A 20,625-nucleotide genomic window follows, 5' to 3' on the forward strand; every position below is an offset into this window, starting at 1 on the left:
ACTTCTAAATAGACAAACTGCCTGAAAGGTTATATAGTTGTACAGCTACTGGAGTCCAGCACTGGTGAGTAGAGATTGATTACACTGCCTCTTGCATTCCTTGGAAAGTGTGTCTGTTTTCTGGGGATGGCCATGTGGAGAGGAGATGATAAACTCCAGAGATAAATTAAACTAAGTGAAACCTGCAATCACAGATACACTGATCGGAAATCCAGAGGCTGCACAACTAGTGCATTGAAATTCCCACATAAGGGACACACATACTGGACACTAAAGAAGCAGAGCAGCCAGTTATGTTACGGTCGGGGTTACATTGACAATATGACTTTGAATATTCAAGGACTCAGAATACGTGCAATGCTGTGCTGCCATGGATGCCAGTGATATCAGCCTGTGTATGTGGTTGAGATGAGCACAGTGCAACCATTTAAAAATAAAATGCTGCCTAAATGCTTAAAGTGGAGTTCCACCCTATTTTTATACTTACCTCCATCTTCTCGCTCCGGGTCACCTGAAAAAGAAATGGATAATCGCATATTTTTTTTTTTTTTTACTTACCTCGTAGCGAAGAAAATATACTTACCTTACTTCCTTCTTCCTCCTTCCTCGGCCGCGGCCCGTCGTCACTTCCTGGCTCTGCAATGATTCCTGGGAGCTGGACGTCATAGCTCCCAGGAATCATTGCGCCTGCACCGGCCCCGACGTCAGTTCCGGGTCGCGCGCGTCATCCCCTTCTAAACCGCTTCTGGGCATGCCCAGAAGCTGTGGAGGGGTGACGCGCGCGACCCGGAAGTGACGTCGGGGCCGGCGCAGAGCATCGTGGGACCACAGAAGGCGGAAGAAGACGCCGAAGAGGACGCGCTGGCTTCAAGCTGCCCACATCTGAGATGGCAGCGCTGGACAAGACGTTTGCAAGGTAAGTATTTCGTCTTGCAGGTAAGTGCAACCCGGGACAGATCAGAGGCTAGCCATTGTGGAATACACTAGCCCTGACTGTCCCGGGGGTATTAAAAAAAATTAAAAAAAAAAAATCCAGGGTGGAACTCCGCTTTAACCTCGGTTGGCACCTTCGGGCATTTAATGTGGCACTGTCCCTGAGTTAGTGGATTCTGGGAACAAGTGGTACAATTCCTTCATTACCGGATAGGCTCGCTGGTGACAATGGATCCTAGGCAATGTTTATTGGGGGTTTTCACAGACTCAGGCATGGATAAATATACCTTCAAATGTGTGCACGAAAGCTTGTTCACTGTCAGAAAGTTAGTGGCAAGGAGGTGGATACAGGTCACAACTCCTACTCTTGCAGTATGGATTGCCGAGGTGAAAACCACTTCGCCCTATAAGAAAGCCATTTACACCAACAGGGGATTGTCTGGGTAAATATAATAGAATATGGGATAGATGGTTACAGTCCTCACTGACATGTACCCCATAATCCTGGCAATTAATATGTGTGTCCTCTAGGCAGTCAAATTCTAAGTTGGGCTAAGTGTGCATGGACTGAACACAAATGCCTTACTACACTCAGGGCGGTTATTAATAAACTGATTAGTACTGGTGTATGGCTCTTGGTTAAGTGATCTAGACCTGTGTTTCTCAACCTTTTTTTCAGTCAAGGCACCCTTTAAAAATTATGAACAGTCCTGAGGCACCCCATTCTAAAATGTAAAAAACGATTCTAATAGTTTTTCATAATGCAGCAACATCCACAAGTCCAAGTAGGACACCCAATATTAGAGGTGATTTATTCTTCCAAAGCAAATACTGTACACTTTTGCAAACTGGTACTGACTAGTATTCCAATGTTTCTCTTCTCCCTCAATTTTTTTTTTCCATCACTAAGCTAATGTGGACCAATGCTGATTGAGAGAGGCAAGAGATGGTCAAACAAGGATGCTATGCAGGTGACTGACATCCTCCTCATCAACTCATGACACTATTGGTGGTTAGGATGCTGGCAGCTAAAAGGTTGTAATGGTGCAGGCTTCATCCACACGCCGGCTTGTATACAATTTTTGGTAAATTTTTAGGCATTTTGCCAAGGCACCCCTGAAGAAACCTCAAGGCACCCTGGTTGAAAAAGGCTGGTCTAGACACGCATTTAACTCTGCCTTACTCTCCCATGATGATGATTATCGGTTATATTAGAATGTATGACGTGCACCATATGTGGAATTTACTATTCCTATTGCAGCTTAAAAATAAATATTTTTTTTCAATTTTTCTTTTTTTTTTTACTGTTTTGTACTTTTGTGATGTACATGCAACTATGCTGTTTTGTTTATTACTGCAATGTATATATTTGTTACACAACTTAATAAAGCTTGTTTACTGAATAAAAAAAAAAAGAAAAAAAGTAGAATGCTGATCTGTCTGGATCACATTTGATACATTATAATACTCCCAAATGGTAGGGACTTTACAAAAAGTGATGCAGTGTTCACACTGAAGGATATTATCATAGTGGCGGTGTTCAACATTTCTGACTTCCGAACACGTGGCTCTGGAAAATGAAGCGGTATTATATTGCATAGTATACTGCGTGTGATGCGTGTGTGATCCGTGTCGTGTGGCAGTGTTGCTCAGTTTATATGAGTCCATGCTGGTGGTTTAATAGGATTTGTTTTCGATTATATTCGTTTTTCTATTATGGTTTGTGAAATCACAAAACATTGTTATCATTAACTTATAGATTATATTATTTTAATAAAAATGTTTCTATTTTTGATAACACGGTGGGGGGGGGGGGGGAACCATCACTCTTTCTAGTTATTTTCATAAAGAGACCAGTAATGGCAGCCTACATATAACTTGAATTAAAGACACTCTTAAGCAGTGGCCTGTTGCATACAGCTATACTTAAAAATAAAAAACATGCGGGGCGTGTCCGACTTTCGGGATGTGAGGAGCGTTTCTAGAGAGCTCCGCTGCCACTGACTAATCCTTTCAGCAATCCTGCTCCATCCGCCGATATACTTACCTGGATCGGCCTCTCTTCTACTCCTGGAACCACCCGGACCTGTGCAGAGATGGTAAAATACGGCAGGGATGTGCCCCCGTCCCCGGCAGGCTGCAGCTCGGACCGTCCGGAGCAGGCCCAAGATGGCGGCCACCCGCGGTCGCCGGGCCTGGAGGCCTCTAATAGCCCACTCCTGCCGTGGTCGGATGAGGGGTGAGTGGCCGGCACTGCCGCCTTCCCCTGGCCTTCCGGGGGGGGCGAGTGGCAAGTCATTTGGACGGTCGGTAGAGCCCACGTTGCGCCAGATCATGGACGCTATTAAGGGGTGCCAGGCCTCCCTGACGTCTCAGATAGACACCCTCCGTGTGGACTTCTCGCTCCTTAAGGAAGACGTGAGTAAAATTAGGCAGAGGGTGACGACTGCGGAGCAGAGGATTAGCGCTGTGGAGGATGATGTCTTCCCCCTCCCCGCTGCCATCCGGGATCTACAGCATGAGCAGAGGGCGCAGGCTGCAAAGCTGGGCGATATGGAGGACCGCCTGCGCCGTAACAACCTCCGCTTTTTAGGATTCCCTGAGGGGGCTGAGGGGGGACAGGCAGTGGATTTCCTGATGGACTGGCTGCGTAGGTCCCTGGGTCCTGACACTTTCTCCCCGCTCTTTGCAATCGAAAGGGCACACCGGGTCCCCTCCAGGGCCCCTGTCCCCGGGGCTAGGCCCAGACCGTTACTGGCACGTATCCTGCACTTCAGGGATAGAGACGCGGCCCTGCGCAGAGCCAGGGACCTTCCTGATCTGAGATTCAACAGTATTGTTACCATATTCCCTGACTTCTCTGCTTCTACGCAAAAACAGCGTGCGGCCTTTATGGGAGTGAAGAAAAGGCTCCGGGACCGTCATCTCCCCTATAGTATGCTTTATCCTGCGAAGCTAAGAGTGGTGCACGGAGGCAAAGTGCATTTTTTCCTGGATCCTGCTGATGCTGACCAATGGATGGATTCGCTGGGTAGAGCCTAATCCCTTGCTGAATGTCATGCGATACCTACTGTGCTGTGCTTCCTCCCTTGCCGGGAGGCTTTACTGCTTCGGGAGATTTGTTGCCCAGGTTCCTTTTCCACAGTCTTGTTGTTTTTGGGACATTAATGAGCACTGATCTTTGTATTATTATTATTTTTTTTCGGCTGCTGGAACCAGTGGACTCCTGTGTTTGAGGCTTCTATACTCCTGCAAGCTGGATGCTACATATCCGTGAACTTCGTTGTGGCCCCGGAGGTCCACTTGATCTATGAGTATTCGTGTACTTTTCCTACGGTTCTACCTTTGGTTTGGTTTGGGGTGTAGGTTTGTGACAGTTGGGGTCATGAACAGGGTGGGGGGAGGGAGGGGTTTGTTCTTTTTTGGGGACTGTTATCCGACCTATGTACTTTTGTGCTATACCAGTATGCTTTTTTTTTTTCTTCTTCTCTGTCTGGCTGACTTCCCGGAGGCCTTTATGGAGAACTCCTACTATGGTCCCCGTGGGGGCGCTGCCTTCCCTGGCGGGGGTTGTTGTTGTCTCATCTGCTCGGATGGCTGAGGAGACGCTGACACTCCTGTCCTGGAACGTCAGGGGACTGAATGACCGTGTTAAGAGGGCTTTGGTATTTACTTATATTCAGAAATACAAACCGCATATAATTTTTTTGCAAGAGACTCATTTGACTGGCTCCAAGACTATGGCTCTTAAACGGGCCTTTGTGGCGTACACCTTTCATGCTATGTTTTCTACTCATGCTAGGGGAGTGTCTGTCTTGGTTGCTCGCTCCTTGGGTTGCTCGGTTAAACATGTGGTCACTGATGTTTATGGTCGATATGTAATTTTGCTGTTACTCATTAATGGGGTGGTGTATACCTTTGTATCTGTCTATGTCCCCCCTCCGTTTACCATGGGTTTCTGGGACGCCTTGATGTCCCAGCTCCTCCAGGTGGCGGAGGGGCCAGTGATAGTGGCTGGGGACCTCAACTCTGTACTGTCTCCTGGGTTAGACAGGTGTCCTGGAGAGGATGGTCCTCCTTCATCGTTAGCAGCTTCTCTAGCCAGGTATAACCTGGTGGACTGCTGGCGTTGGAAGAATCCACTTGGGAAAGAATATTCCTGTTACTCTGCCACCCATAAAACTCTGTCTAGGATTGATATGTGTTTGCTGTCTCCGGATTTGCTCCCCAGACTCGTGGCTGTCTCCTATCTGCCTAGGGCCATTTCTGACCATTCTCCTGTGTTGCTACGATTTGGTCTTTCTGTGACACGTGGCCTCCAAACATGGCGGCTCAGCCCCTTGTGGCTAACGGAGGAGGTCTTTTTTAATGCTACGGCTAAGGAGATTGCCCACTTCTGGCGGGTTAATCCGGAGACGGCTGCTGGGGACATTGTCTGGGATGCCTTCAAGGCTTCTATGAGGGGTACGGTTGCAGGGATTATCCATCAGTTGAGAGAGGATAGGGCCTGGCGGGTGGAGTCTCTGCAGGAGGAAGTGACGGCTGCGGAACTAGAATATGTTCGGAACCCTTCCTCCTCTAATTACTCCCTCTGGCGAGACAGTGCGAGACAACTAGACCTGGTACTCCTTGAAAAAACTCAGAAAAAACTTCTCTATCAAAAACAACGTGTATTTGAATATGGGGATAAAAATAGTAAAATTTTGGCTTATCTTTCCCGCTCTGAACACCCTGTTACGGCCATATCTGCTGTGTATGATGCGGAGTCTCACTTGTGCACATCTAGGGAGGATATCAAGACGGCTTTTGTGGCCGCCTTCGAGTCCTTGTATACCTCTCAGGTTTCCTATACCACGGCGGAGCTGGACGAATACTTGCTGCAGGTACAACTGCCTGAATTGGAAGCGGAGGACAGGTTGGCACTGGATGCTCCGATTTCTGCTGAAGAGATTGGGGCCGCGGTTGCCTCTTTTGCTGCCAATAAAACTCCGGGCCTTGATGGATTTCCGGTTGAGTGGTACCGCGCTTATTCGGAACTCCTCACTCCGCGTCTGTTGAACATGTATAGGGAGGCTTTCGAGGCGGGTGAGCTCCCTCCCTCTCTCCGGGAGGCCCTTATTGTCTTGATTCCAAAGCCGGGCAAGGATCCCACACACTGTGAGTCATATCGTCCTATTTCATTGATTAATGTGGATGTTAAGATCCTAGCCAAGGTGCTGTCCCGTAGAGTGAACTCGGTTATTTCTAAACGTATCCACCCGGACCAAACCGGCTTCATTCCCGGGCGCTCTACGGCGATAAATTTGCGCAGACTCTTCACGAATCTCCAGATGCCTTCAGAGGCCGTGGACACTAGGGTGGTGGTGTCCTTGGATACTCATAAGGCGTTTGATTCAGTGGAATGGCCTTACCTGTTTGCGGTCCTTGCTCGGATGGGCTTTGGCCCTACATTTATAGGATGGGTTAAGATATTATATGGCTCACCAGTGGCGCGGATTCGGGTTAATAATGTTGTTTCTGACTCGTTTTCCGTGGGCCGTGGCACTAGGCAGGGGTGCCCTTTGTCTCCCCTGCTGTTTGCCATGGCCATTGAACCTTTGGCGGCCCTACTGAGGGGGGATGGGAGGATAAAGGGTTGTAGGATAGGGGATCTGGTTGAAAAAACTTCCCTTTATGCTGATGATATGCTGCTCTATCTGGCAGATTGTACTGATTCACTGACAGCTGCGTTACAGGTGATAAATGATTTTGGCCGATACTCCGGGTTCAGGGTCAACTGGACCAAATCAGTGATTTTTCCATTTGATCCTACCATTGTCCCTACGATCCACACTCCGCATCCGCTTAAGGTAGTCTCCTCATTTAAATATCTGGGGGTGACGGTTCAACAGCCGGTCAGCTCCTACGTGGACCATAATATTACTCCGCTGATTCAAAGACTTAAGTTGACGCTGTCCACGTGGACCAAGTTGCCCCTGAATTTGATGGGGAGGGTCAATATTTTTAAAATGGTATACTTACCCCGCTTTCTGTATCTATTTTGGCAGGCTCCGGTGTACCTACCCAAGTCTCTTTTTAGGGTTATAGAGTCTCTATTACTAACGTTTATTTGGGGGGGGGAAGCCGGCGAGGATATCACTCCGGACTCTGCAGCTCCCTGCTACTGCTGGCGGGCTGGCGGTCCCTGACCTTCAGGCGTACTATCTGGCGGCCCAATTGACCCATGTACATGCCTGGTTCTTCCCGGACCTCCCCAATGCTGCGGTTACGACCGCGGCAGCGGTGATGGGTTCCTATGAGGCCCTTCTCAACTCCTTATACCGGAGGGGTCCCTATCCGTCGGGGGGTGCGGAGATTCTGAAGCTTTCATATAAAATTACAATGATCTGCAACAAACGTATTGGGGGTTCCTCCTTTAATAATTCGCCTAATGCTCCGCTGTGGTATAACCCTGGTCTCCCTGAATTGTACAAGCTATCTGATCCCCGAAGGTGGGCGTCCTTTGAGCTGAAGTATGCTCATCAACTGTTCGAAGGCCATGAGTTCAAGTCGTTCCCAATCTTGAGGCTGGAGCTGGGGGTTCCCTCTTCTTGCTGGTTCCTGTACCAGCAACTTAGGCATGCAGTGGCGGTTCAATTTGGTCTTAGAGGGGTGCACCTGGCCGTGGCCCGCCTGGAGAAGGAGCTCTTGGCTGACGATCACTGTAAGCTTATTTCCAGATATTATGCTCTGATCAGTCTGGATAGAGACGGTAGGATGGCCAAAATTAGGGAAAGGTGGGGCAGGGACTTGCCACAGTTGGAGGAGGAGGCGTGGGATGAACTACTGGAATCCCAGTTTGAAGGGATTATTGCGGCAGGTGATAGGGTGATTCAGCTTAATTATTTGCACAGGATTTATTACACTCCGCATAGACTACACTGTATGGGTAGGCTTCCTTCTGCTGCATGTTCCAGATGTCAGGCCCCTAGGGGGGACTTTTTTCATATGGTGTGGACCTGCCCTATGATTCAGGTCTTTTGGAAAGGGGTCTGTCGTCTAATGGAGGAGAAATTGGCTCTTCCGAATATTTGTTCTCCGGATAGGTGCCTCCTGGGCAACTTGTCAGAGGACAGCCTTGGCCAGTCTCAGAGGGTACTGACTAGAATTTTGTTCTTTTATGCCAAAAAATTGATTGCGCTACGGTGGAAGAGTCCTGACCCTCCCTCTGTGGAGGCTTGGGTCTCTATTGTCAATGGCGCTCTACCTCTTTATAAACTTACCTATCTAGCTAGGGGTTGCCCCAAAAAATTTAACAAGCTTTGGTTGGTATGGGTGAACTCGGTCTCAGGCTCCTTGGAGGTGTAGTTGGGCGGTCCCCATGGAGAGCCTATGTTACGGGGGTTGGCCAGACATTGGCCTAGTCCTGTGCGATGTGCTATTATGCTGGTACTACTGTTAGATTCTGGTTCTATATGGTCGGATGGTTGGGTAGGGAGGGAGGGGGGGGGGCGGGTTTGGGTTGGTTATTTTTCTGTTGATTCCATTCCTTGCTGTTTTATTGTGATGGCTGTTTGGATGGTATGTACTCCTGGTTTGTATCTGCTATCGTTTATTATTTGATGTACCTGTTATTCGTTGTCATTGGTTTGGAATTACTGTTTGTGTTTTTTTTTTTTTATGCAAATACCAATAAAATACCTTTAAAAAAAAAAAAAAAAAAAAAAATAAAAAACATGCTAAAATCTTTTACAGGTAGGCCACATTCTATTTAGGAGTTACATTTTTTTTTTAATAATCTCTTAATTACTACAACTTAAATTGACTTGTCTACCTTTATTATGTATTATTTAGAGCAGAGGTTCCCAAACCCCTGTTGGGGGTTGGACTGCATGGCAAGGGGTGGGCGTCCACTCGCATTGCTGCCTGAGCTTTGCTTTTTGTTAGCAGCAGTGGCCTGCTGTGGGCTGCACATGCATGGGATCCAAGTCCTTGTTTGGGTCGAGTGCCCTGCCACCCTCCCACCACCAGAGGGCACCCGCTCCTCTTCCCCCAGCAGTACCACTCCCTTCCCTTTCTGTGGCCACGTCAATCTCTTTAAATTTAATTTTTTTTATTATTACTGTGATTATTAAAAAAAATATTAATCAGAAAAAATGCTATTATTGAAAAAAAATATTTTTCTAATCTTTATTTCTATCGGTTTGGCTGATTACATGAGTTCAATTCAATATTATTATTAATATTAAATAGGGCTCATGTGATCAGCCAAACAAAATAGAAATAAGGATATAAAAAAATATATACTGTAGCTGCTGACTTTAAATATAAGGACACTTACCTGTTCAGGGAGCCCACGATGTCGGCACCCGAAGCTCGCTTTCTGAATGGTCCCACTGTCTTCTGGAAACTGTGTGTGTCTCCCAGAAAGCAGCGGGGGAGGAGGAGCCAAACATTATGTAGGTCGCCGCGGCGCCCTTAGATGGAAGTGGGTATCTGTTTTTGACAGGTATCCACCCCCCCTCCAAAAGGTTCCAAATGCGGCATCGGGGGAGGGAGGAAGCAGATAAACTGAGATTCTACATCTGGGTGGAACTCCGCTTTAATCCAGCATTTCCACATTCAGTGCAGAGCCGTATGCTCAGAGCTGTCAAAAATAAATAGCAGCCGGAAAATGTTTATAAACATTGCTCGGTGCTGAGAGATAGAGAAAAATTGTATTATGTTGTTCATTTGAATCAAAGGGATGAACTTAATCTGCAAATGAGGTCAGTTTAACCACTTTAAGCGGAGTTCCACCCAAAAGTGGAACTTCCGCTTTAGGGAGTCCTGACCCCCCGACATGCCACATTTGGCATGTCACTTTTTTTGGGGGGGGGGGGGGGAGCGGGTACCTAGTTTTGTCAGGTACCCGCTCCCACTTCCGCTCGGAGCGCCGCGGCGCCCTGAGCGGAAGTTCTCCTCTCCCCCACCCTCCCTGCAATCTTCTGGGACATGTCAGAGGTCCCAGAAGATTGCCGGCCAATCACGGCGCGCAGCGCGACTCGCGCATGCGCAGTGGGTACCCGGCTGTGAAGCCGCAAACTGTAACAGCCGGGTGCCCACAGCAGTGATGCCGGCGCCGAGGATCGAGGCTTCGGGCGGCCGCATCGCTGGACCGTTGGACAGGTGAGTAAATGGCTGGAACTCCGCTTTAAAGACTTAGTGCTGGTTCACATTATGGATGCACCGATCCAACTTTTTTGGTCCCGATCCCGAACTTTTGCTTTGTGAAATCGCCGATCCCGAGTCCGATCCGGAAGTACTGTTCCCGCATCGCAAACGCACATCTGGCAGTTCACACTGCCATACGCGATATGCTGGGGGTGTCAATTAAATGTTAACGACACCCCCAGTTTGATCGCATATCGCAGTGCGATCTGACAGTTCGCACAGGATCGGATCGCACAAGTGTGAACCACTGTGCGATCCGATCCTGATGCGGCTGAAAAAATGCCTCATGTGCGACTTTTGTGCGGGTGCAGTGCGAATTTAGCCATACAAAGTGTATGGCTGAATTCGCACTGCACAGCCGATCGCATGTAATGAAGGAGCAGTGCGCTCCGATATTACATGCGATCGCCGCACACGCGGAAGTGTGAACCGGCACTAACAGCTGTTCTCTGCTCCCTCACAGCTATGTAAAGAGCAAAACCGTATCGGCCCGTGGATCTGTTAATTTTTCCGACCCCCTGATCCAGCTATTATGGCCATATCGGCGCCTATATTCGATCGGTGCATCCCTAGCTCACATATATGCAATGTGGGAACCCTGCGAATCCACTACGGGTTTCCGCATCGCCTTCAATTCGCAGGAAATTCACACTGCCATATGCGAATACAAAGTTAACGACACCCCTAGATCTGTTCGCATATCGCAGTGCGAACTGTCAGTTCAGGCATGCATCAGATCGCATAGGTGTGAACACCCATGTGATCCGATTCTGGTGTGGACCCAAAAAAGGATCCTGAGCGAGTTGTGTCCGAATGTGATGCAAATTCAGCCATACAATCTGTATGGCTGAATTGGCATTGCACAGACATTGCATGTGATTTGCAGAGCAGTGTGCTCCCAATCACATGTGATGTCTGTCATCGCACATATGTGAAGCAAGACTAAGCCTTTACTGACATTTATTGCTTAAAAGTTAAAAATCAGTATTTTTTTGCTAGAAAAAGTGCATATATATCTATATATTTATTTATCTTACGAGACCCTAGAGAATAAAATGGCGGTTGTTGCAATATTTTATGGGAAAAAATACACTTCAATGAATTTGAAAAAACGAAACGGTAAAGTAAGCCCAATTTTTTGTATCATGTGAAAGATGATGTTACGCTGGGAATCGTGAGAGAATTGTGAGCTTTATTCTAAGCAAAAAAAATAAAAAATTGTGATTCTCATTGTATCTAGAATTGTGCAGCTCTACAGCTTTACCAAAGAAACAAAAAAACACAGACGGTACAATATAAGGTGCCAGGGACTCACCTTATGCCCCTTCCAGGGCACAATACATGACTGGAAGTGTGTATGCAACTTCCAAAAGCTGGATGTCAGAATGTTCCTCCATCTGCTCGGATAGCTTCTTTCCTTGGATTTTAAACACGTTTCCCTTTCCACTCACACCCATAATAATGCCCAGGCCCAGAGAAAGGTACCACACAATACTGTGGGATGCAATCAGAGGCTTAGCTATGCTTTCATTACCAAAAAGTTGATACTTGCAGGGAAAATTCAGAGGTAATCTGGAGAAATTAAAGATTAGCTATAGGACATTATGGTGCCTGCATACCTTCTGCATTTGGGGCAATATGACCCTGTAAGCATTCGACCCTGTATAAAAGAGTACCACTTGGATGCGGGTACAGCCAAATCTTATTTCTGCCTGATGATGATTTTGACAGGCTGCTGGCAGTGGACTGTACACACCACCTGTACATCAGGCCAAAAATGTTACTATAGATTAAATTTAGTATTAAGATGTAGAATGCTTTAACACACTCAGCAAGTCTATAGTTGCAGAACAAAAAAAAAATATAGAAGTGTTTTCCCTTCCACATTCCCATCCCTCATTGTTACTTGTAAAGCTGCTGCTGCTGCTAAGTCTGCCAGCATTCCTCGAGCAGAGGGCACACCCCAGCCTGGCTGCAACTAAGCAACTCATGATAGCAAACAATGTAAACGGCAGCATTCATGCATCTTCAAATAAATGTCATTGGAATTAGGCTATAAACAGCAGCCAATTACCACCTACATAACCATTAATAATATACATCATATCACATTTCCATATGCAATTCGCTGAAACTGTATTCTAATCAAGAACATACAATATATTCCTAAGGTATGTGCTCCCATATACATCAAGCTTCAGCCACATGTCCGTCCAACAAGAGCCTGCATACCCACAGTACCGGGCTCTGATGCCGCCGTGTACAGCTGCCCATTGGGATGCATTAGAAGATACTATGTAAAAAAAAAAAAAAGTTTGCTGTCCCTTTAAAAGAAGTTGGTCCAATGCTGCATCTGTCCTCTGCCGGTTCTAATGCCTCGTACACACGCAACGATTATCGGCCGATCGATCGATCGGCCGACTTGTGTCCAGTGTTGTTGTGTTGGTTGAAATGTGCTCTAGACTGCACACAAATTTTCTCGGCCAACAAAAATCTACTTCAGAAGTGATGTCATGTGATGGTTTACTTTCCCTGTGTTTTTTAATCTCTGAGCATGCCCAGTCTTGCTCATCAGATTTTTGTCTGCTGAAATCTGTACTGACTGACGAACAATCGGCCGTTGTGGTGACGGCCAACAAAAATTTTATAGCCTGCACACCAGATTTTTTTCGGCCGAAAAGTCGGAGTCGGTTGTCAGAAGCATCATACTAACAAGCCGAAAAACGGCTGATCGGACATTGGCCGAAAATTCACGGCCAACTATCGACGCGTGTGTACGAGGCATAAGACTGAGAACCGAGCGATCAAAGACTGATGAATGCTCAGTTCTCAGTGCTCCCTGAGCAGAGAGCTTGTGACTGTCAGGCTAGGTTCACACATATGCAAATTGAATGCATTTTGAACCGCATCCAATTCACATGACATGAGAAAGAACATTTGCTTTCTATTGTGCCTTTTCACATATGTATACTGCAGCCGGAGTGCAGATTCAGTGAAAATTTAAAGAGTCCTGTCAGTTATCTGAGCAGTCCGGTCCAGCCAACGTGCAAATTCAGGCCCATTGACTTCTATGGGAACGCTTCTGAATTGCATGTCATTCAGTTGTGAACAGGATAAAATCCTGACCTGATCCTGATGTAAACCTGACCGGACACTGATGCAATCCTGACCTGAAACACTAAACAACTACTTTGTCAATTATCTTTGAAAACAGAGCTTCAATTTGCACCGCACATGTGAACCCAGCCACAGTCACCGGCTCTCTGCTCTGCAACCCCCCCCCCCCCCCCTCGAGTTGGAGAGCCCACTGAAGCAATGGGCTGTGGAGGGGGTGGGAGCAGCTGGCTCATGCTCTCAGCGGCTCGCTGAGAGGCTAAGTGAGATGTCGGTCCAGGGTTGTGGACGGATCCCGACCATATTGTTGCGATCTTTCCCCAGCCTGGACCGGCTCTGTGATGTCAGCCGACAGTGGGCTTCAGCCTGCTGTTTTAACAAGTATTGTACTTACATTTAGATAAAAAAAGAAAAGCAGGCAATCAACACAACATTAATTTGGCCGCGGAAACCAGTCAACACGCCAGTACGCAATGACGTCACACACCAACTTCTTCCGACGCATTTCCCCACAACTAGCGTCTTCTCGGATTGGGGGATTCTAACAATGGGAGTGCCGACCTTTTCTTTGGGACACAAAAGTGCATTTGATCTCTGTAACTCAAGATCACTTCGGTCTGGTAAGAGGCCATTTTTGCATAAGAAGCAGTTTTATCACTGGATCACTTTTTCTATGGATGTTTATAAGCAAGCCTTTTTTTTTTTTTTTTTTTTTTTTTTTTTACATAGAATCAAATTGGATTCAGTATTCAGGATATAGCAGTAGCAGCGGTCTCGAGATGACCATCAATTAACCGCAAGGGTCTATTTTATTTAATCATTAGAAGAAGTGGCTGTATATGATCGTGAATTGGGGACTGCGCAAACAATCGTATGCACACTGATGTATGCGTCAAACACAGATAGTGTGTGTGTTTGGAGAATATGTCAGTGCACATGCTTTAGAAAACTCCTGACACACAATATACAGTACAGTGGCCTCTTCTAATACATCTCAATGGTGGGCTGTACACAGTGGCAGCGGCTCTCCAGAATGTCAGTATGCAGGCTCTGCACACAGTACAGACATGTGCATGAAGCCTTAGACCAGGGGTCTTCAAACTATGGCCCTCCAGTTGTTCAAGAACTACAATTCCCATCATGCCTAGTCATGTCTGTGAATATCAGAGTATTACAATGCCTCATGGGATGTGTAGCTCTGCAACAGCTGGAGGGCCGTAGTTTGAGGATCCCTGCCTTAGACAGTAGGAATGAGTGCCTGACTCTCATATCGGGCAAAATTGGCAAACTGCATATTTTTGGTTTTACCTGGACAAATCATTGCAGCTGACATAGATATTGCATCAGAAAGATCTGCTTTTAAAAACTCAGATAAATAAAAAAATCTAAAAGTTTCTGTATTACCGGACACTAATAAAAACCGTCAAAATGCATAACCTGACCATGTATAAAACACCATCTCCACAAGTGTTATTGATATCACAAGTCCGGATCGTACAAGGATACTCTGATTACCTTTATTTGTTGCCTTCGTAACATTGCCAGCTCTCTCATATCTCGGAATGGCTGTAAAAGATATTGATAAAGTTCTGTAGTGGCTTCTACAACAGCATTGTAAGCTTCATCTTCCATCTGATACAACTGCAGTAGGTCAACCATGCTTTCTGTCACTTTGTGCTTTTCCAGCAGCTGAAAAAATAAAAAACACAAAATATTTGAATGACTGTATGATAGAATTACCAAAAAGCACAACACTTTGCATTATGTTTGTCATAAGAGATGAGCTCAGGCATCCTATAAACTCATCTGTAGCCAAACACTTAACCCCCCCCCCCCCAATATTTGCACCAATGGGCTGCGGAGTGGGATGTTCCGCCTCTGTACATGAGCTGTTGGGTGGGAATCACCCAGCCCACATCTTATTGGAGTAATATAAGAGCATGAGTTTGGCTGCATAGGAGTCTGGAGGAAACCTACCCAAACTCATCTCTATTGGTCATAAATGTACAGACAATTGTTCAACATAAATAATATTTTTCAGAAATCGATCTCACTAACTTGATCTATGCCACTGATTTTTTACACTCTGTCCTTGATGGTTGTGTATTTTGGCGGTGCGCCTACTAGAATTGTATCTTTACCTATTTTGTACACTGGTCATGACTTTTCACTTTCCTAATAAAAACTATTGTGAAAGAAATTGATTGCACTAAGACTCCGTTCACACCAGCCCGACTTGTCAGGCGACTTGTCAGCCTGACAAGTCGCGCTCACTCGCGGTCCATTGACCGCTACAGGACCCGTTCTAATAGGAGCGACACAAGTCGCTCCGACTTAGAAAAAGGGTCCTGTACTACTTCGGGGCGACCTCGGTGTAGTCCATGCAAGTCGCGCCAAAGTCGTGGTGCATGGGAATGCACAAGTCGCCCCCGAAGTAGTACAGAGTCATGCCGCCCCAGTGTGAACCGAGCCTAAATGCGTGGTTCAGTTAGGAAAACAAAATAAAAATCAACAAGTGATTAGTCCCACCACAAAGACATTTGGTCATTACATTAAGGATCAATCATTTTCCACTAGGTGTATGGCCAGCAACAGGGAATGTTTACAAGTCTGTTGGTAGCCTTAAAGCAGAACTCTAGAATGCAGGCCCCACCGACCTCTGAGCAGCTTTCTCCCCTTATCCTTACATTTATCTATGGGCTTCTAGGAAAAAAAGGGTCACATGACAATCTTACTCCTAACCATTCTAGTTCACACTAGCTGGAGTCAGCACATTATTGCAGCAACAGTGATTGACATTTTGCTGACATCCAAGCCAATACATACAGCTTTAGGCAGCGAACAGACAATTGTTTGAAGTTTATATCATACTGTCCAGTATAAGGATTTAGTCTGGGCCAAATTTCTACCCTTCTACTTCCTGTGAAGTGGATAAGTCAGTTATACTCATCGAGAAACAACACTATTCACACACCGACTGCAACACAACCACATCCACTGTCAGCTGCAGAGGAATTCCTGAGTCCAGCACTTCAGTGTCCACAGGACTGAGAGAGGATTTCTGCAAATCATTTCTCATTTAGCCGATACAAGAGGATGTTCAATGTGTGTAAAGTTCCTAAACACTAGTTGTCTTGCTTCCACTTTTAGTTGTGCATTATGTATACTCACGGCCCCATAGGAGTAGGACACTAGGCAGAAAAAAGTTTGACTATGCCCACAGGGCAGTCCAAGGGGTAAACTCCCACTTCCTGATCTAGCTCTTCAGTTTTTAACAAGCAGTGTCAGAAGAATATAACCCCCCACTCATTAGAGGGGCGGGTGCTGTGTCCCAAGACCATGCCACAAACCCAAACACCTTCCTGTGGAAACGAGAGGCCAACAGGACCAACTCAGGAGTTCCCCATCAGAGACACCACTTATGAAACACCTCAAGGGGAGGGAGATGTCAAGTATATCAATCTGTTCTAGATGCTTCCAGAGGCCAGACCCCCTGAACACAATCTGTGTCAGGCACCGCCATATTGCGTTTAGAACAATTCCACTGCATCACAACAAACTTGTCACAGTAGGCGGGAAAAAAGAAAAAAGCCTCCACCGCTTTTGAGGAACCGTGGCCCCAAGGCTGCATCCTAATATTTAAAATTACCCGCACCGATACATTAAGTGCATCCCATAGGGCCTTTGCATGCGCATGTGCAGTAAAAGAGGAATCATCCTCACTGTCAGAGTACCCGAAGTGCGTGGACGCAGACCCAGTAGAGTTGCTATATGCCAAGCTCACCCTGAGAACATCATAAGCAGGGGAGGTCGGTAACCACAGTCCCGCAAGGAGACGCTGGCTAAAGGTCCACAAAAGGACCACCTATTAGACCTAAGGGTCGCCCTCCATAAAAGGACATAGCCTCCGAGAGGGGGCCGCCATGATGCAGACGCGCTGGCAGAGGACGCTCACCCACACAATAATGGCTGCTTTACTTCGCTAAAAAATTCAGCGCCCCAACGGTTCCCCCCCCCCCGTTCAAGGAGGGCACCAGACAGACCATACCCCCCCCCCCCCTTAGGGCAGCTCTATAAAACCCAGTCAGCAGCGTGAGGCACGCATTCGTCCGTAATACCGTCCACTATATCAGCAGCTCGGACATCCTGGCCAGTCACTCGGAACAGCCACGAGTAGGCTGCAAAGCCGCGGTCTAATTTTCGGCCTGATTCGGCCACGTGAGACACGGACCCACGGATGGTGAAACATCCTCTCCCTCGCATCCCAATAACCGCCTCAGGGAGCCCAAAGAACATCCCTGCCCTAGTCACTAACCCCAGGGGGTCGGGAACCCGCTCAAAGACCCTCGTGTGCGATCCCCCCCACTGGAGCAAGTGGCAAAGCCAGCTCCTACCTCACCCAGGGAGGGGGAGGAAAGTGGGGGTAGGTTGGAGCCAAAAGACCCACCGTGACTGTAAGAGGGGCTGGGGGGAATGGATGGGAACCCGAGAGTCCGACCATCCCAGGGAGGAGCCCACGTCCACCCCGAGGGACCACCAAAGGGAGAGGGGGGATACCTACTTACCACACCCTGGAGCGTGAGCTGAGGCCTGCGCACGCGCTGGCCAGACTGGGAAGACCATAAGGATCTAGGATATCCAGTCCGGTAGTTGATTGTAGTTCTTAAAAGAATGAAATTGACTGTAGTTCACATAGAAATAGAAAATAATAAAAGAAAAATAAACTTCAGTTTAAAAAAGGGAAAAAAAGCCAGGACCAGAGATCCCAGCAAGGGATTAGATCCTTACTCCTGACTAGGCAGAAAAAAAAAACTGAAGAGCTAGAGCCTGCAAAAATCTTTCCCTCGTCTTTAGACGCGATAACTTTTGCGCAAACCAATCAATACACACTTATTGGGAACATTTTTTTAACAAAAATATGTGTCAGAATACATAAATGTGGACGCCTGAATATATTTTAAGATAGCAATTGTACCAGCATCCCAAAAAGATATATCATATGGGAAATTTTGTGTGGTATTCCCAAAATTTCCCATATGATGTGTCAGAATACATATTGGCCTAAACTGATGAAAATTTTTTATTATTTAATTTTTTTTTTTTTTTATTGGGAAGGTTTTAAAGCAGAAAGTAAAAAATACATATATTTTTTTTTCCAGAATCGACACTCTTTTTTGTTTATAGCGCAAAAAAATAAAAACTGCAGAGGTAATCAAATACCACCAAAAAGAAAGCTCTATTTGTGGGGGGAAAAAGGGCATCAATTTTTATTTCGGTACAGCATTGCACAACCGCGCAATTGTCAGTTAAATTATCACAGTGCCGTATCGCAAAAAAATGGCCTGGTCATTAAGGGGGTAAAACCTTCCGGTCCTTAAATGGTCAATGGTACATATTGTATATTCCCAATTCTTCAAGGGGGTGGGAATGTTTGAGCTCAACTGTATATACATCAATTCATCATTTTTTTTCATATTTTTTCATATCTTATTACATTCTAACTAAATCTGTTTCGTCTGTGCACCGCTAGTACACCACAATTAAAGAAAAAAAAAAAAGCCAGCTTCTCCATGCTTGTTCCCTGTGCCAACCAACTGATGATGTCTGTGCCTGATCTCACGCATTCACAATACATAAATCGATATTTGAATTAACAAAATCTCTTGGGATTTCAATAATAGAAGCATAGATCTCAGTCTGCCTCCTTTTCCATGTGACACGAGACATTATTCAAAATGCCTTTGTCAGGAGATATCACACAATATCATAAGATTTTGCACTCCTGATTTTTACAGTTTGTAGGAAAAAAAGAAAAACACAACACACACAAAAACAAAAAGATCAAGCCAGGAGAAAGTTCACTCTAAATAAGCTTTACTCCTTTAGTAAATCAACCACAGCATGGCAAAAGTGATGCATTAATCACCGTTGAATGATTACGCATGACAAAAACGGAAAGAACCGCAATTACGTCTATGAGGTCACTTCATTAATGCAGGGAAATGTGACTGTAATAAATGTGCCATTGATATGAACTTAGAGGCTTGTCAACAGCGGATGCAAATCCAGAACAATTCCAGTATGTTCAGTGCAGCAAGCTGAAATCAATGACAGTGGGCTCTCTGTTCATCTTAGCACCAACTATAGGAAAAAACAAATGCCAGTGGAAATCATGCGGTAACAAAAGTTTTGCACTGAGAAGAGGAGCTTCAAAAACAATAATACAACTAACTCCAGTCTAATGTTCCAGACATGCTTGTAAACAGCCAGTCTACCTAATGAACTTTGGAACTTACCATCAAACGTACAGCTATAAATATTGTCATTTATTAAACCGATCAGAAAGAAGAAAAACAGTGATGGCTTTTCTATGGAATTCCTGTTAGAGAACATCAAAATATAGTGTGCTAGAAGGAGGAAGTGTGGGTGGAAAGTCAAGTTATCATGAACATCCACACTGCATAGGAATCAATAGAGCACATTATTGGCTGATCTGCCAATATTATCAATGACCAACCCATGCGCAACACCACACTCCTAGGAGGATGAAGAAGCTACTAAGCCCCGCAAAGTCCAAAACAGTGAGAAGACATGGAGTGTCTGATCAGACATCTACAGTATTAAAGTGTTACCAAACCCAGGACTCTGCATTCACTATATCTGGTCTCCCACAGTACACGGAAATGCAATTATATCACTAAATATAAACCGCTCAATACCTTTTCTGATAAGAAGTCGTTTTATGACTTCTATCAGTGTCTGGCCAAGCACTGGTTAACCACTAGTCGACTGCTCACGTTGCTGCTACTGCAGCAGAGCGGCTCGGCTGGGTCCAGCGACGTACACCTACGTCGCTGGATTCCGCCCTCTCTCGGCTCACTCCCGCTGTATTCACACACAGCAGGAGCCAGGCCAGGGGAGGAGAGGCAGCGATCACCGACTCTCCTCCCCGATAGTCGGGGACAGAGTGAGGAAATCTGCCAGCTTGTGTAAACAAAGAAGGCGGATCTCCTCTGAGACAGGCAGGGACAGATCACAGGATTCAGCATTGCTTAACCTGCGATCTGTGTCTGTGTCACACAACCCTCTCCCCCACACACGTCAGTAAGCATGAGGCACACATTTAACCCCTTGATCACCAACAGTGTTAACCCCTTCCCTGCCAGTGTCATTATTACAGTAACAGTGCATATGTATAGCACTGATTACTGTAGTAATGTCACTGGCCCCCCAAAAGTGTCAAAAATGTCAGTTAGAGGTCCGCTCTGTCCGCCGCAATGTCGCAGTCCCACAAAATAAAAAAAAAAAAAAAAAAAATCGCAGATCGCCGCCATTACTAGTAATAAAATAAAAAACACAATAAAAATGACAAATTTTTACCGTAGT

General features: G+C 46.1%; 1 protein-coding gene across 1 annotated transcript in view; it reads right to left on the reverse strand.

Moving 5' to 3' along the window:
• Window positions 1-20,625, reverse strand: part of JMY (junction mediating and regulatory protein, p53 cofactor) — a 179,537-nt gene that overhangs the window by 128,760 nt on the left and 30,152 nt on the right. Inside the window, exon 2 of the mRNA XM_082243203.1 lies at window positions 14,755-14,928. Coding sequence (XP_082099329.1) covers window positions 14,755-14,928 — 174 coding nt within the window. The remainder of the gene's footprint in view (window positions 1-14,754; window positions 14,929-20,625) is intronic.

Source organism: Pelophylax lessonae, assembly GCF_965119305.1.
Source record: "Pelophylax lessonae genome assembly, chromosome: 1".
Lineage (NCBI taxonomy): Eukaryota > Metazoa > Chordata > Amphibia > Anura > Ranidae > Pelophylax > Pelophylax lessonae.